Source organism: Lepidochelys kempii, chromosome 7, assembly GCF_965140285.1.
Source record: "Lepidochelys kempii isolate rLepKem1 chromosome 7, rLepKem1.hap1, whole genome shotgun sequence".
NCBI classification, from domain to species: Eukaryota; Metazoa; Chordata; order Testudines; family Cheloniidae; genus Lepidochelys; species Lepidochelys kempii.
The window spans coordinates 82,032,966-82,051,006 of NC_136386.1; the positions used below are offsets into that span (position 1 = coordinate 82,032,966).

Below are 18,041 nucleotides of genomic sequence, written 5' to 3' on the forward strand. Positions count from 1 at the left end.
TGTTATCAGACATAATATATATGGATTGGACACAAAATGAACCATGCTGTGTGGAAGGCTACTTGCGCTTGTAGTTCATTTGGACTATAAACAAGACACTCGTTCTAAACTTCAGTGCAGGCATCATTGGTTTACCTTACTTTATGAATAAGCAAAATAATTGAATTACACTTCTGTAAAAACATTTTACTACTATGGAACTTTGATAAAGCAGACCAAGATTCTATGTACTCTATACTGGGGTATTTTTCTTAAATGTGGATATCTGAGTGCAAATTTAACTCCCTCATGTAAGTGCCTGTTGAGAATTTTTTTTTTTTTTTTTAAAGCCAAATATTTTCATGATCACTTGCATGTTGTAATCCGGAAACTATTCCAAGAGACTTTGAAAACAGATTGTATTTAACTAGCCTCAGATTGTGCAACCATGTATAATAAACAGGAAACACACTGAACCTCTATTTGAGTTATTAAAATAGCTGTATTCTCACTAAAGCATGTGGATTGTCTTTAATTGGAATGTACATTGTACTGAAAATACCATTTGCAACAGATATGAATGTATTTTGAGGATGGAAAACCTGGGTTAATAGATAGCTTAGGAAATTTGTATAGTATATAGAATCTTAAGTAATTTATAGTTACGAGTTTCAGTTCATCGCATGTCAGTGAGAAAATCCACCCCCACCTGAGACTTATTCAGTGTCACTTTTGAAATGAGCCAGTAGGCTTAGTTCATTTCATGGTGTTTTTACTTTTGGCGGTCTTATCAGAGAAGCCAAGGATTGTGACAGTTCAGTCTGCATGATTGGTCTCTTCAGGGTGAGAGTAGTTTCTCAGCCTGGTTTTGGACATACTTGGGGGCAATATGTGAAAGCTCACACAACTGATGTACTGGTTCCAATTTTTATTGAGACTTCAGTTTTTCAGGGTTGTTTTTTTTTTTTTAACATCCAAACAATTGTTTACATAGTTGCGTTAAGCATATATGAAATATACTCTTCCCATATGTTACAATCAGAAATTCTGTGCATGCATAAGTCAGATGTCAAACTTGATTTTATTTTTTAGCTCTTAGGTTTAAGGAATAAACAAAGTTTTTAAAAATTAAGAAAATTGATTAAATAAAGATAAACATTTAAAGTTGAAGGCTTAGTTTATTAAATTAGCTCAAAACTGGTCTATAAGCATAAAGTTATCTCATGTTCCAGGGTGCTTTAGCTTTGATTCTAACACAGGGCTTTATCAGACTATATTCCCAATGTTTACTATCCCAAGTCTTGTCTTGGATCATAAAACCTGTTTGGCGCAAGGGCCCTGTCTTTAGTTTTGCATGGCATTTGACAAATGAATGCTGTATAAACTAGCATAACAGAACCATTTAGTTACTTTTAATGATTGCTTTGCTTTTTCTGAAAAGTTAAAAGTCTGAATATATCTCAGTAACCATATCCTATTTAAACTTGTATCTAGTATGATGTATCCTGTCTTCTATGACTTTCTTAACCTGGAACCCCCTAATTTTCCTCTAAATAATTCAAAGCCCAACTTATTACTCCTCAACACACCATCTTTATACGTCAGCAGTTTCACTTTCATTTTATTATATTTCTAACCCCCCACCAATAATTGTTCAATTTATTAGAGCCTTGATCTTCCTCCCACTCTTGCTAAATACTAATTCCTCTGAAGTATACTAGATCTCGTTCAAAAGAGAACATACAATATTTTCTTCCTAGAGTAAGTAGTAACTTTAGGCAACAAATGAAATTTTCATTTGTTGTCTAATCAGAACAGGACCTCCTGCCCCCAGTCCCCCACAATAGGGATCTAGCTGCATACAGGTAGGCTTTGTTAGAATCAAGTGGTATGTAAGAAAGGTGTGTCTTTACTAAACAAGGTTCAAGGGGTGTCTTTGTAGCAATGTGTTCTAGGAAAGTGGAATGGAATAGGTACAAGTGCTCTCTAGCAGAGATGTGCTGTAATTACAAGATTCATGCTATCCAGGGGAGGCTGTTACCAAGACACTGACTAATAGGAGTGTGAGACTTATCTGGTTTCTAAATAAACATTGCTTTCTTTAAAATCTTGGACTTAAGTTACCCTAATAATTGGATTATCAGATGATCTTGGAAAGTAAGGGAATTAACTTTCTAAATCTTAGAGGATGGGAGGGGTAAAGGTTATTTGGGCTAGGGCAGTCTGCTATAGGCTAGGTATATGCCTGTTGCCAAAAGGTGCTGCTAGCTTGCTGAGTTGGGCAAAGCCTAGTGACTATGAGAAGTAGCAGGAATGGTATAGGGAATGGGGAAAAAAAACAGGCTACAACCTTCATCTGCCTATGACAGGCTGACTATTATGAACAAACCTTATTGGAATTAAACTTCATTGAATTGTTAGACCTTGTTGCATGAGGGTTAATATCTTTGGGGTACTTGTATTAAAAATGCAATTATGTACATGTGAAAATAACATAAGAATGGCCATTTTGGGTCAAACCAATAATTCATCTAGCTCAATATCCTGTCTTCTGACAGTGGCCAATGCCAGATGCTTCAAAAGGAATGAACCGAACAGGGCAATTATCAAATGGTCCATTCCCAGCTGTCTAGTCCCAGCATCGGGCAGAGGCTTAAGGACATCCAGAGGATGGGGTTGCATCCCTAACCATATTGGCCAATAGCCATTGATGGATCTATCCTGCAGGAACTTGTCTAATTTATTTTTTGAAACCTGTTATGCTTTTAGCATCTGGGCCTTCACAACATCCCCTGGCAATGAATTCCACAGGTTGACTGTGCAATGTGTGAAGAAGTACTTCCTTTTGTTTGTTTTAAACTGGCTGCTTATTTAGGTCATTGGATGACCTCCTAATTCTTATGTGAAAGGGTAAATAACACTTTTTCTGCTCACACTTCATGATTAAGGCTGAAAGTTTGTCACAGAGGTCGCTGAAGTCACGGATTCTGTCTCTTGTTGTGACCTCCCTGACTTCTACTGTGGATGGCTCCGGGGCTGCCCAAGTAGCTCAGGTGGCCACAGGCCAGTCGCACCAGCTGCTGCTGGGGCAGTCTTAGGCCACTGCCCCTTTCCTCCCCCACCCCCAGCAGGAGGAGGAGTTTGGGTGGGGGGCTCGGGGCTGGGGGTTGGGGCGCAGGAGGGGCAGTGCTTTCCTTGGGGGGGCTGTCTGGAAGCAGTAACATGTTCCTCCCTCAGCTCCTAGCTCCACGTGCTGCCAGCAGGCAGAGGCAGCACGTGGAGCTAGGAGCTGAGGGAGGTACATGTTGCCACTTCCCAGAAACTGGGTAGGGAACCTGCCAGCCCTGCCAAACCTCCTCCCCCCCAGCACCAGCAGGGGACCTGGGCTGCACTCACTGTGCTCCCCAGACTGCCCCCCTGAGCACTCATGGCACCCCCAGACTGCCCTCCAGCACCTGCTCCCTTCCCACATGCACCTGCGGCACCCCCCAGGCTGCCCTCCCAGCACTCGTGGTACCCCCAAAGCTGCCCCACAGTACCTCCCACACACCTGTAGTGCACCTGTGGCACCCCTGGGTTGCTGCACCTGCAGCGCCCTGAAGGGCCACCCTCCCCCCAGCATTCACAGCACCCCCTGGGCCACACCATCCTCCCCCAAGCACCCATGGTACTCCCAGTATTTAGTCAGGGGTACAGTACAAGTCATAGACAGGTCAGGGGCCGTGAATTTTTGTTTACTACCCATGACTGTGTCCATGACTTACTAAAAATACCCATGACTAAAATTCATAGATATTTAGGTCAGAAGGGACCATTATGATCATCTAGTCTGACCTCCTGCACAACGCAGGCCACAGAATTTCACCCACCACTCCTACAAAAAAACCCCTCACACCTATATCTGTGCTATTGAAGTCCTCAAATCGTAGTTTAAAGACTTCAAGGAGCAGAGAATCCTCCAGCAAGTGACCTGTGCCCCATGCTACAGAGGAAGGCGAAAAACCTCCAGGGCCTTCCAATCTGCCCTGGAGGAAAATTCCTTCCCGACCCCAAATATAGCGATCAGCTAAACCCTGAGCATATGGGCAAGATTCATCAGCCAGATACTACAGAAAATTCTTTCCTGGGTAACTCAGATCTTACCCCATCTAATAACCCATCACAGGCCATTGGGCCTATTTACCACGAATATTTAATTATCAAAACCATGTTATCCCATCATATCATCTCCTCCATAAACTTATTGACTTTAATCTTAAAGCCAGATAGATCTTTTGCCCCCACTGCTTCCCTTGGAAGGCTATTCTGTTGGATCATATTAAAGAAGTTCTGAATTAAAATCACAAATGAGTTTGATTCCCCATAGTTCAAATTCCAGGGTATTACTAATTAAGAGGTCTCTTGGTTTTTGGTACTCTTTCTCTCCCTCTATGTGTGAAACTTGCAAGCTGCTAACTGTGTTAGTACATTCTAAGACAGAGTCTGTTCTCAAAGCAAGGAAAGTAAGGGAAGCAGTTCACAGAGAGAGAGACTCAAAACAATACTCTAACAACAGAAACAGCACCCAGAGACTTTCATGCCCTTTTGTTGTATTAACAATTGTGATTAAAATAGAGATAGAGGATGTATGTGGATGGATGCTTGGTGTGGATAATAACTGAATGATCAGGGAGGTGCCAGCCTAAGAATCCAGTGTCCATTGGCTGAAGAAGGCGTCAAGTGGAAATAACCAGAGGACCCCCCCCCCCCCCCGGAGGGCAGACTGGAATCCACCCAACAGCCTCAAGAATGGGAGAACCAAAGAACAAGATAACATCTTGGAGCCGTCAGGAATGTGCTATCTGCTGATTGATTCAGCAACAGCATGATGAAGCAATTCCCATAGACTGGCATAGGAAGAAATTCCTATAAAAATAGACTCTAAAAAGTGAGAACTTTGGGGTCTGATTCTGAAAACCAACTTCCAGGAGCATCAGATGAGCATCTGACAAGGCCCTGCTCCCTCCTCATGTCCAGGCCACCTGGCCAGTGGCTTGGCATGAGCAACTCTAAGGCTGGTAACTATGATAACAACCTTGCAGAACCTGTGTGTGTGGGTGTGTATGTGTGTGTGTGTGTGTTTGTATGAATGAATGTGAGAATAAATATGAGATTGAATGGAATGTTATAGCTATAACTAACTGCTTACTATGATTCTTTCTGTATTCACAATAAATGTGGTATTTTGCCTTTTTCCCTTTAATAAGATCCTGCTGGTTTTTATTTTATTGGTACAACAATTCCAAAACTTCACTTCTCTGATGGTTAGAAACCTTCGTCTAATTTCAAGTCTAAACTTCCTGGTGGCCAGTTTATGTCCATTGGTTCTTGTGTCCATATTGGTACTGAGTTTAAATAATTCCTCTCCCTCTCTGGTATTTATACTTCTGATATATTTATAGAGAGCAATCATATCTCCCCTCAACCTTCTTTTAGTTAGGCTAAACAAGCCAAGCTCCCTGAGTCTCCTTTCATAAGACAAGTTTTCCATTCCTCGGATCATCCTAGTAGCTCTTCTCTGTACCTGTTCCAGTTTGAATTCATCCTTCTTAAACATGGGAGACCAGAACTGCACACAGTATTCCAGGTGAGGTCTCACCAGTGCCTTGTATAACGGTACTAAAACCTCCTTATCCCTACTGGAAATACCTCTCCTGATGCATCCCAAGACCACATTAGCTTTTTTCACAGCCATATCACATTGGCGGCTCATAGTCATCCTATGATCAACCAATACTCCAAGGTCCTTTTCCTCCTTCGTTACTTCTAATTGATGCGTCCCTAGCTTATAACTAAAATTCTTGTTATTAATCCCTAAATGCATGACCTTACACTTCTCACTATTAAATTTTGTCCTATTACTATTACTCCAGTTTACAAGGTCATCCAGATCCTCCTGTAGGGTATGCCTGTCCTTCTCTAAATTAACAATACCTCCTAGCTTTATATCATCTGCAAACTTTATCAGCACACTCCCACTTTTTGTGCCCAGGTCAGTAATAAAAAGATTAAATAAGATTGGTCCCAAAACTGATCCTTGAGGAACTCCACTGGTAACCTCCCTCCAGCTTGACAGTTCACCTTTCAGTAGGACCCGTTGTAGTCTCCCCTTTAACCAATTCCCTATCCACCTTTCAATTTTCCTATTGATGCCCATCTTATCCAATTTAACTAATAATTCCCCATGTGGCACGGTATCAAATGCCTTACTAAAATCTAGGTAAATTAGATCCACTGCGTTTCCTTTGTCTAAAAAATCTGTTACTTTCTCAAAAAAGGAGATCAGGTTGGTTTGGCACGATCTGCCTTTTGTAAAACCATGTTGTATTTTGTCCCATTTACCATTGACTTCAATGTCCTTAACTACCTTCTCCTTCAAAATTTTTTCCAAGACCTTGCATACTACAGATGTCAAACTAACAGGCCTATAATTACTCGGATCACTTTTTTTCCCTTTCTTAAAAATAGGAACTATGTTAGCAATTCTCCAATCATACGGTACAACCCCTGAGTTTACAGATTCATTAAAAATTCTTGCTAATGGGCTTGCAATTTCTTGTGCCAATTCTTTTAATATTCTTGGATGAAGATTATCTAGGCCCCCCGATTTAGTCCCATTAAGCTGTTCGAGTTTCGCTTCTACCTCAGATATGGTAATGCCTACCTCCATATCCTCATTCCCATTTGTCATGCTACCATTATCCCTAAGATCCTCTTTAGTCTTATTAAAGACTGAGGCAAAGTATTTGTTTAGATATTGGGCCATGCCTAGATTATCCTTGACCTCCACTCCATCCTCAGTTTTTAGTGGTCCCACTTCCTCTTTCTTTGTTTTCTTCCTATTTATATGATTATAGAACCTTTTACTATTGGTTTTGATTCTCTTTGCAAGGTCCAACTCTACTTGACTTTTAGCCTGTCTCACTTTATCCCTACATGTTCTGACCTCAATAAGGTAGCTTTCCTTGCTAATCCCTCCCTTCTTCCACTCCCTATATGCTTTCTGCTTTTTCTTAATTACCTCTCTAAGATGCTTGCTCATCCAGCTTGGTCTACAACTCCTGCCTATGAATTTTTTCCCCTTTCTTGGGATGCAGGTTTCCGATAGCTTCTGCAGCTTTAATTTAAAATAATCCCAGGCCTCCTCTACCTTTAGATCCATAAATTCTTCAGTACAATCCACTTCCCTAACTAATTTCCTTAATTTTTGAAAGTCAGCCCTTTTAAAATCAAAAACCCTAGCTGCAGATTTATTTTTATGAATCCTTCTGTTCAGTTTGAACTGAATTAGCTCATGATCACTTGAGCCAAGATTATCCCCTACAACCATTTCTTCTATGAGGTCCTCATTACTCACCAAGACCAAATCTAAAATGGCATCCCCTCTAGTCAGTTCAGCAACTACTTGCTGAAGGAATCCATCAGCTATCGCATCTAGGAAAATCTGAGCCCTATTATTATTACTAGCACTCGTCCTCCAGTCTATATCTGGAAAGTTAAAGTCTCCCATGATCACACAGTTTCCATTAGTATTTACTTTATTAAAAACATTAAAAAGGGCTCTATCCATATCCAGATTAGATCCCGGCGGTCTATAGCACACCCCGAACACTATCCCAGGGGAGGCTCTAATAGTTTTCTTCCCCAATGTAATTTTTGCCCAGACAGACTCAGTCGTATCCATTTCATTGCTTCTTATTTCTTTACATTCTACCTCATCATTGATATACAATGCTACTCCACCACCTTTACCTTTATTTCGGTCTTTCCTAAACAGCACATACCCTTCAATACCTGTAGCCCAGTTATGACTACTATTCCACCAGGTTTCTGTTATACCTATAATATCTGGTTTCACTTCCTGCACCAGTAACTCTAATTCCTCCATTTTGTTACCTAGGCTCCTCGCATTAGTATACAAACATCTTAATTTTTGCTGTTTGGCCTCACTCACATTCTGTACCCAGTAGGCACGGTTATTTTACTACCAGTATAACCTATTAGACTTGTATCTACAATGCCCTTCCTCCTACCTACGGCTGTATCCACTCTTACTTAATTTTCTTTCCACTCAATGCTAAATTCTGGCGTGGAGATTACCTGAACATCTCCCAACCATCTCCCCCAAATTCCTAGTTTAAAGCTCTCTTAATCAGTTGTGCCAGCCTCCATCCTAGAAGTCTATTTCCTTCCCTACTCAGATGAAGTCCATCCCAAGAGAACTGGCCTCTATCCATGAACGCCTCCCAGTGGCCATACATCCCAAAGCCCTCCTTATAGCACCACTGCCTAAGCCACCTGTTGATAGTCATAATCTTGTCACACCTTTGCTGCCCTTCTCTAGGAACAGGCAGAATCCCACTAAAGATTACCTGAGCCTCAATTTCCTTAAGCGTCTTCCCCAGCCTAGCATAGTCTCCCTTAATACTTTCCAGCGAGAATCTAGCCGTATCATTTGTTCCCACATGAAGGACAATTAGGGGATTTTTTCCCGCTCCCTTTAGAATCCTTTTCAACCTCAGGTCTACATCCCGTATCTTAGCACCTGGAAGACAGCACACCCTCCTATTTTCCAGATCAGCTCTAGTTACAGGCCTATCTATTCTTCTCAGTAAAGAGTCCCCAATCACATAGACCTGCCTTTTCCTAGTGACGGTGCTATTCTCCAGTCTATCCCCTGTTCCCTCTGATTGCAAGTTCTTTCCATTCCCATTCTCCCTTGTAATCCTTTTTAACCCATCCTGTATCCTCCTGGGGCTCATATTTGGTGTAATCTCCATTAACTCTTCCCCTTTTCCTGTAGGACTAGCCACTCTTCTCTTCTTCCTTGCCCCTCCACCTTCAGTGACTACCTGCTGAGCCCCTTCTTCATTTTCCAACTCTGCAAACCTATTCTCTGCAAACCTATTTCTCCTTCACTAGCCCGTCTTTTCCTCTGCCTAGTTATTTTAGTCACATGCTTCCACTGACCACTTTCCTCACCCAGTCTCCCCTCAGAATTCCCCAGTCCTGCTTCCATCTGTTCGTCTAAATGTAAAATGTAGCCTTATTCATGATTGTATAGATCTTTATCATTTCTTCCTTAATTGTCTCTTTTCCAGGGTGAACAGTCCTAGTCTTTTTAATCTTTCCTCATATGGAAGCTGTTCCATACCCTTAGTCATTTTTGTTGTCCTCCTTTTCTAATATATCTTTTATTGAGATGGGATGACTAGAACTGCAAGCAATATTCAAGGTGTGGGTATACTATAGATTTATATAGTGGTATTATATTTACTGTCCTAGCATCTATCCCTTTCCTAATGATTCCTAACATTGTTAGCTATTTTTTGACTACCATTGCACATTGAGTGGATGTTTTCAGAGAACAATCCACAGTGACTTCAAGATCTTTCTTAAATGGTAAGAGCTAATTTAGATGCCATCATCTTGTATGTATAGTTGGGACTGTTTTCCAAAATGCATTACTTTTCCTTTATCAATATTTAATTTCCTCTGCCATTTTGTTGTCCAGTGCAACCAGTTTTGTGAAATCCTTTTTTAATTCTTCACAGTCTGCTTTGGACTCAACTATCTTAAGTAATTTTGTATCATCTGCAAACTTTGCCACCTCGCTGTTTACCCCTTTTCCCAGATAATTTATGAATATGTTGAACAGCACTGGTCCCAAAACAAATCTATGGGGGACACACCACATTTACCTCTCTCCCTTCTGAAAACTGACCATTTTTTCCTACCCTTTGTTTCCTGTTTTTTTAACCAGTTATTGATCCATGAGTTCCCCTACCATCATGTTCCATGATTCCTTACTTTATTTATGAGCCTTAGGTGAGGGAGACTTGTCAAAGGCTTTCTGAAAGTCCAAGTACACTATATCTTACTTATAAGCTTATGCTCAAATAAATTGGTTAGTCTCTAAGGTGCCACAAGTACTCCTTTTCTTTTTTCGAATACAGACTAACACGGCTGTTACTCTGAAATATATCTTACTGGATCACCTTGTCCACATGTTTGTTGATCCCCTCAAAGAATACTAATTGATCAGTGAGGCGTGATTTCCCTTTACAGAAGCCATGTTGACTCTTCCCCAACAAATCATGTTCATATATGTATCTGTAATTTTGTTCTTTACTATACAGTAGAACCTCAGAGTTATGAACGTCTTGGGAAAGGAAGTTCGTAACTGAAATGTTTGTAACTCAGAAGAGAATGTTCTTTCAAAAGTTTATAACTGAACATTGACATAATACAGCTTTGAAACTTTATGCAGAAGAAAAATGCTTTTTCCTTTTTTTTAGTAATTAACATTTAACACAATACTGTACTATATTTGCTCCCCCCACCCCCCCGTCTCTGCTGCTGCCTGATTGTGTACGTCTGGTTCCAAATGAGGTGTGTGGTTGACTGGTCTGTTTGTAACTCTGAGGTTCTATTGTAGTTGAAATTTGCCTGGAACTGAAGTTAGGCTTACTGGCCTGTAATTGCCAGGATTGCCTCTGAAGCCTTTTAAAAAAAATTGTCATCACAGTAGCTATTCTCCAGTCATCTGGTACAAAAGCTGATTTAAGTGATAGGTTACATACTGCAGTTTCATATAGGAGTTCCTTAGAACTCCTGGATGAATACCATCTGGTCCTGGTGACTTATTACTGTTTAATTTATCCCCAACCTCCTCTACTGACATCACCATCTGGGATGGTTCCTCACATGTCAACTTAATAGGGATACCTAATAGGGATACCTAATACCTAATAGGGAGGGGTGGTGCTAATGATTTTCCTTCATTATTGGCCTTTGAAGCCACGCTCCCTGCAGAGCTATGCATATGCTAGTTTAAAGTGGATTCTCCAGAGACCAACCGACAAAAAAGCCTTTTGGATAAAAAGCCTGGGGTTTAAACTGACTCCTTCCTGATCCATCTAACAGATAGGCCCCTTATCCACAGAAGGCCCCAATCCTTTGAGGAGGAGTGGAAGGACCTGGCCTACTGAGGCCCCACAAGACTGCTTATTCTGAGCTGAAGCTTTGATGAACTTGTTACCACAAAAAAAACAAACAAAAACATCTACATGGGATGATGAATGGAAGTTCTTTTATTGCTTTTAATACATTTTCTCTATAAGGCTCTTTACCTTAAGAACAAAGTAGGCATGCTTAGAATTGTGTATCAGTAGAAATCACTCTGTTATTAGTCTCTGAAGAGAAAGCAAGCAGGTCACCCTAGGTAGACTGTCTTTGCTGGGAAGTACACAATGAAGACTGGGAACTGTGCAGCCTGGGAATATTCCAGTCCGAAAGGAGTGAATGCCAGAGAGAATTCCAACCAGAAAGGCAACAGCTGGGGAGCTGGAAGCCTGAGCAAAGGTGTCCTTGCTGGAACACTGGAAAAATACAGGTGCAGGTGCCTTAAACTGTGGCACTGTCAATAAACCTGCAATCCTTGTACCTGTAACATAACCTAAATTTCAAAGGCTTGTGTTGAAATGATTGTGTGCAGTGTATTACTATAATGCTAATTTAACCAGAAATTCCTTTATTAAATCCAAAGGCCAACTGGTATTTATACAATTGCTCTAAACATGCCCCCAAAGCCTAACTAATAAGAAATTTACTACATCCAAACAGTAAGAAAACATTTAGAAGCATTTGATCTGGGTTTAGCCCATTTGTAAGTATCTTGGGAGTGCTTAGACCCATATTAGTCAGCTCTAACTTGGTCAGGCAGGTATTAGCAATATACCCTTTAACAAACATGTCATTGCTAATTACTGACTTCAGCTAAAAACCAATCTAAGACCATCTTAATCCAGTTAAAATTTACAACCTCCTTTCTCCCCAAGACCTTTCTTTTCCTCCTCCTTGCTGACCAACAGTTTTTCTGTTGCACATGGCTTCACATAGGTTTATTGTTAAGATAACTGGTATGCAGGGTGAGAAGATTCATGCTGGCTCCTTTTAAGACAGATTTTTTTGACTTACTTAAAACCATTTGCAGTCACCCCTTATTGCTTAGAAGCCTTTTTTTTTTTTTTAAGAAACTTTTCTTTATCTTATTTTTTTGAATCAGCCATCCTCCCATCTCCATTCCATCTGGACTTAAAACTTGTTATTTTCAAGGCCTTCTTTTTAATTGCTAGTTGGGGCGTTTCTTTACAACACATATTCCTTAACGTAAAATAACTAATTTTTAAAATTTCATATTTATTTTACCGCTTGTATCTGTTAACAGCTGTCTCAATTGCTCTTACATGTCAAAAATCTGAATTAACTATACAAGAAGCCTTGATACTTTCATGTGTTAGTATATTCAGTCTGACCCTTGGAACAGACGTGTGGTGAGCTGTCAGCTGAAGTTGCTTCCATGTAGTAGATGCAAGCTAAAAAAAGGCACCTATAAACATTCAATAAAGTTCAGTTGAAGCCGACCAGATTAGCAGTGCAGCCTAAATCTTATCCTAACCCAATCCTTTGTCCTTGAATATTTTGCTGACCATGCTCCACTCCTACTCTGACTTATGTGAAATATTAAAATATGTATTGTAAATCTCACAGAAACTTCCCAATGCAGTATCTGCATTTATAATTCCCCTCTAATTCATCATCCATGTGCCTGCATTTGATTAATTACTGGGATATAAGGCCTAGTTTTCGTTAGCACTTTTTACTTGATAATCTTAATGTTGTACAATGTTGATTACAGCTGCATATACAAAAAACGCTTTAGTATTTGAGATTTTTAAATTCCTGTAATTTGGGTGTAATCCATTTATTCATAACAAAACCTCTAAAAGAGATATGAATTTTACTATTGTTGGCCTTCAAACTCAAAGCTTTTCCAAGTGGATCACCGACAATGCATTGTTCCAAATGATTGTTAAGAAAGTTGTGTGAAATCTGACTGAAAGAGAAAACAAGGCTATAAAATTGACAGCCTTTGGAGAGGAAGGTTTGTCTTTCACCTAGGGAGGAGTTTCAAAAGATTGTCTCAAGTTTTTTTACACAGTGAGTGAGTGGTGTTTAAATGGGGTTATTTTCTACAGGAAAGGTTGGAAGTTATCAGGCTGTTTATTAGTAACAAGCCAGGCTGAAATATAGCCAGCAGCTGGCATAACTAAACATTTTTGTGGGCACAAAATGCATTTATTGTGGCTCAGGCTTATGTTTTCCATCAGTGAAAAGCCTGAGTTGCTGAGATGCAAGTCGAGGTGAGAAGGAACACCCAGCTCAGGATACGTGTGGCCCGGGGTGGATATAGAGTTGCCAGCTCTGTTTGACTCTATTCCGGAAGGTTTCATCATATGATGTAATAGCAGTAATGGCTGACCTTCTGTACTCAAACTCATTCACTGCAGAGCCATCCTTTTGCCCTCGGTGGAAATAAGGAGCATCATATGAATCAATTTCACATTTTAAGCATAGTGTATAAAAAAACAATATTACAAAATCTCCAGTTGTAATGTAAATCTTATTTTTAAATAGCAAGATTGGGTTTAGGTTACTTTGCTTGTTAACGCATGCTTAAATGTTTGTGTGTATATGTGCGTTAGTTAATTCCATTATTTAAAAATACAGAAAATAAAATACCAAACCATTAGAAAATGACAGGTACAGCAAAAACTCATTGATTAGACTTAAAATCAAGTATTACTGTATTTACGTTATAGAAGTTGGGTCTTCTGTAGCAGAGTGCCTTTGCTCAGAGTTTTTCTTCTTAAATCTGTACTTCAGCTGGCTTCTTGCTGCTTTGAGCAACTCTGGGGACTTTTTGACATATTCATAAAAGTCCGCACATGACATACTATAATTCAGTTGCACCTGTAACTCTGCTTTCACAACACTTTCACTCAGTCTGTTTCTTTCTTTGCTCCAAAGCTGAGTCATTAAGCTGAAGACCCTTTCACAGTATGCATTTGAGACTGGAATTGAAAGTGTGAAAGATACAAGTTTAAACATTTGGCTGTTTCCACTTTCTGGAATTTGTTTGAAAACTTCTACCCATCTTTGATCTACTTTTTGCTCCTTTGAAATTATTTCTCTTCTTATTTGCTGTAAAACGCAGTAATCATCAAACAGCTTGTCAAAATCAATCTCAATGCGAAGAACTTCAGCCAACTTCTCAAGATCAGACCATTTTACTTCACTGTCCAGTGAGAGGATTGACATATGTTTGAAAACAGATGTCTTGAAATCATACCATTTCTCAAGGTATGTAATGCATCTTGAAAATGCCTTATCTGCTTCCTCCTTAAATTTCCTCTTATTAGATGGAGAGACATTGCACAAAATAGCTTGAACTGATCTTCCATAAAAGTTATCCTCTTTCCTTCTCTTTAGTTTAGAGTGAAGACTTTCCATGACACAATCTAATTCTGTACAGCTGGCATTATTGCATTCTAGCTTTTTGAGTGCTTCATAAAATACTCCCATCAAGTTATGCAGAAAGTAAACATAACAAAGAGGGAGAGACTCCTGCTCATTCTCACTGAATGCTTCCCATATAATCTTGACACATTCTTCTTCCCCCTCTGATATGAAATATGCCTTTAATGCAGGCCAGCACTGTAGGACTTGTTCTATCGCAGGCAGAAGGGACAGCCACCTAGTTGGTACATGATGCAGAAGTTCCTTGTACTCAATTTCTACAAATTCAAAAAATGAACTGAGAGATTCTGCCTTTTTAGCAGAGGAAGAGAACTCACTATATACTTTCAGGACAAGACTTTCAACGTCAAAACTCAAAGCTTTCATGCCATTTTTAATACAGTTATGAATTACATGGCATTTGCATCCAACCTCAATAATTCTATCATTCAATTGTTTAAGCTTCTGACAAACTGACCTGTGTTTCTGAAAATTAACAGATGCATTATCAGCCACATAAGATGATACGCAGTTTATACTGAGGCCGTTTTCTTCTATAATATTTGAAATGCGTGCAGCAATGGCCTCACTTGTCTCATCATTATCGTGGTAAAAATCAAGCAAGCCATGTTTAATCCCTTCTGTCTTGGAAAAATAACGAACAGTTATTGGGAAAAACTTCCTACTTCCCTTATTAGAGGCGTCTGATCCAACTGAAAAAAACCCTGCTAATTCAAGATCATTTAGCAAAAGTTCTTGCGATTTTGGTGCCAAAACATTCTCAGTAATGCTAGTTGCTTTTGTCCGTCCACAAGACATTTTTCTTGCAATTTCTGAATCCGGTAGAAACCGTGGAAGCATATTGTTACCACATTGACTAGCATAACTTAAATGATGAACCACACCATGGTAAATTTCTCCAATTTCTGCTGCCGTCACTAGATTTACTTGAGGTGCGTCCTTTTTTGTAAAAAAAGATGCAATCTGAGGAGTTCGTTTCTGATTTTTCACAGCTTCCTTGTGTTTTGTACATTCTGCATGGATGTTAACAGCTCGTCTCCCTTCATATTTAATGGAAAATGTTTGACGACACAAAATGCATTCTGCTGTAAATTCATCGACTTTGCGAAGCCAGTTTTTATAGTCTGGGTCTTTACACCAGTTGTCATTGTAACAACAATAGTATTTTTTCTTCTTTACGATACCTTCAGAGCTGCTATGTTTCGAGGAGCCCTCACCCTCATCCATTTCTGTTCTCTTTTTCGGAAAGTGCGAGGCAGTTGCAGTGGAGCGTAGACTAAAGTGACCCAGACAACGCAAACGTGCCTGCGTGCGTGCATGTATCAGTTACGCTGCACAGGCTGCACGTCATGACAAAACACAATCACACAAGATGAAGAAATGCACGCACAGTGCACCTGTGGGGCAGGCAAATGCACATTCCCATGGCACTTAAAACCCGGCGGGGCCACTGTATCAACTGGATTCACCATTCAATATGCATTTTCGAAGTGCCCTGGGACTTCTGGCCCCGGCTGCTCTCAGCAGTCTCCTGGCGATTTAGATGTAAGTCCTGGAGACTCAAAGGCGATCCTGGAGTAGTGGCAAGCCTGAGCGGATCCCGGGCACGCCGCCCCAGCCCGTCGCTACCAGGCATCTCACGAGCCAGCACGGGGCCGTTCGAGGGGTCCCAGGCCGCCCCTGCCTGCGAGCGCTCCCCCTGCCGCCAGCCTGGCGCCGCTGCTGCTGGGGCTCGCTGTTGACACCCAGGCAAGTCCCCGCCCTGGGCCCTTCTACCCTAATCTCGTCATCGTTAATCGCCGGCGGCAGCCCTGCCTGCCTGGCCGTCCCCGTGTTAGAGACCAAGGAGGGTTTCGGGCCGGGTATTGGCGGAAGGGGCGCCGCCGGGTTCAGCATTTCCTCTCCCTCTGGATGCATAGCAAGCCTGGCGGGGCTGTTGCCATCTTTGTTAATATTTTCCCCATTCAGGCACCTTACCGGGCAGCCCTGCTCGGGGGCCTGTGTCACTCTGTGATGACGCAGTCGGGCCGCGCCGCCAGTTGCCGGCGGAGCGGAGGGTGTTGCGTCTATGTATCGCTGCGTATGGCTACTGTCCCGGCTGCCGCCCCACCTGGGACTCTCGCCCCGCTATGCCGGCGCCGCCTCTGCCGCCTTCCGGAGCCTGGGGGGCCTGCGGCACCCGAGCCGGGCCGCTGCCGCCTCCTCCTCGTCCGAGGGGAACGGCGGCAGAGCCCTGGACACCTCCTTGTTCGTGCCCCTGCACGTGCAGCCCCTGGGGCCGAGCCCGGAGGGGGACATCGGGGCCGAGCTCACCCAGCCGCTCAACAAGAGTAAGTGGTGCTGGGCCGTCCGGGACGTGGAGGGACCGTGCGTCAGGTAGCAGGTGAACAGCGTTTGGCGTAGTCCCGAATTGTAACTATATCAGGAAGTAGTCAAAACAACGTATCTGAAGGGATCAGTCTTGGCATTGTTACAATTCAGGCCTATGCTAAACTCTCTTTACCTCCTACCTGGTGCAGAAGTCCCTCTGTCATGCTGTAGCAAGTAGCTGTTAGAATATTATCTATTTATGGAGAACTGTAGTCTCTTATTAGAAAAGTAGAGAAATGTGATGTTACAAGAACAGAAATATATAAGAAATCTTCTTTCCTTTACAGTGTCTTCATCATTAGCGTAGGACATATCTACCCGTATATTACTGAATTATTTACCTGTTATCATTTCCTTTTAACAGACCTGGGGCAAGGACCTCTGAATTGTTCAGATATGGTGATTGTTCCTTAAGCATAGTGATAAAACAAATGTAACCAAGAAACTACAAATCTTAATTTGTTGAAGGCCTACAAGGTGTGTTATATTTGGAGGAAGAACCTGTGATTTTGTTTTCTTTGCCCCTTATTATGGAAAATGTTGGATTACCATAGTGGGCTCTTCACTGGCTAGGTTGAAATCTTGTGGGCAGTCACTTTTATATGTGGTAGCTTCATAACTTCACTATCACAAATCCTAACCAGTCTGCATCTGAAAAAGTTTCCTCAAATTTCACTTTGTGGAGTGCAGGTGGTAATGCTGCCAAATGGCTGAATTTTCTCCAGATCAAAATCAAACATACCTGCTCATGAGCATTTCTGGTAAATGCCCATCTATGTTAGAAACTTATTACACACACCACTGTATCTTGGAGGATCATCTTCAGGCACCAGTGTGATGACTTGGGGAATCTGTCTATGTACAACACATGAATTCTGGATGGTGTTACAAAGCTGCTGTTATGGATTATTGTATTATGGCAAGTGCATCCTCAGTGAATGGTGAATTCACCATTTGCTGAGAGGGACTGTAGCACATTTATCCCAGTCCAGTTACTGTGGTGGTTTATTAGATCATTAAATGGTCGCCTGTTCAGGTAGAACCATCTTGGGACAATGGATATGCAAAGGAGGATGTCTAAGCAAAGAAGCTAGTCCCTCCATCTTCTCTGCAGGGGGAATGGAAAATCCCCAAGAAGAGAACCAAGGGCCCAGGTGTTGGTATGGGGATAGATAAACTCAGGAGACTATCGGATAAACAGGAAGCTTTGTCAGGAGAGAGGAAGAGATGGGTAGGCTTTTGTGGCAGGTGGTCTGTTCTGGGTGACCAGC

At 41.5% G+C, this 18,041-nt stretch overlaps 1 protein-coding gene across 1 annotated transcript in view; it reads left to right on the top strand.

Annotated features, from left to right (window-relative positions):
• Positions 1-16,420: 16,420 nt before the first annotated feature.
• The window catches only part of SUPV3L1 (Suv3 like RNA helicase), a 35,857-nt gene continuing 34,236 nt past the window's right edge, over positions 16,421-18,041 (top strand). The window contains exon 1 of the mRNA XM_073353510.2: positions 16,421-16,730. Coding sequence (XP_073209611.2) covers positions 16,469-16,730 — 262 coding nt within the window. The 5' untranslated portion in view covers positions 16,421-16,468. The remainder of the gene's footprint in view (positions 16,731-18,041) is intronic.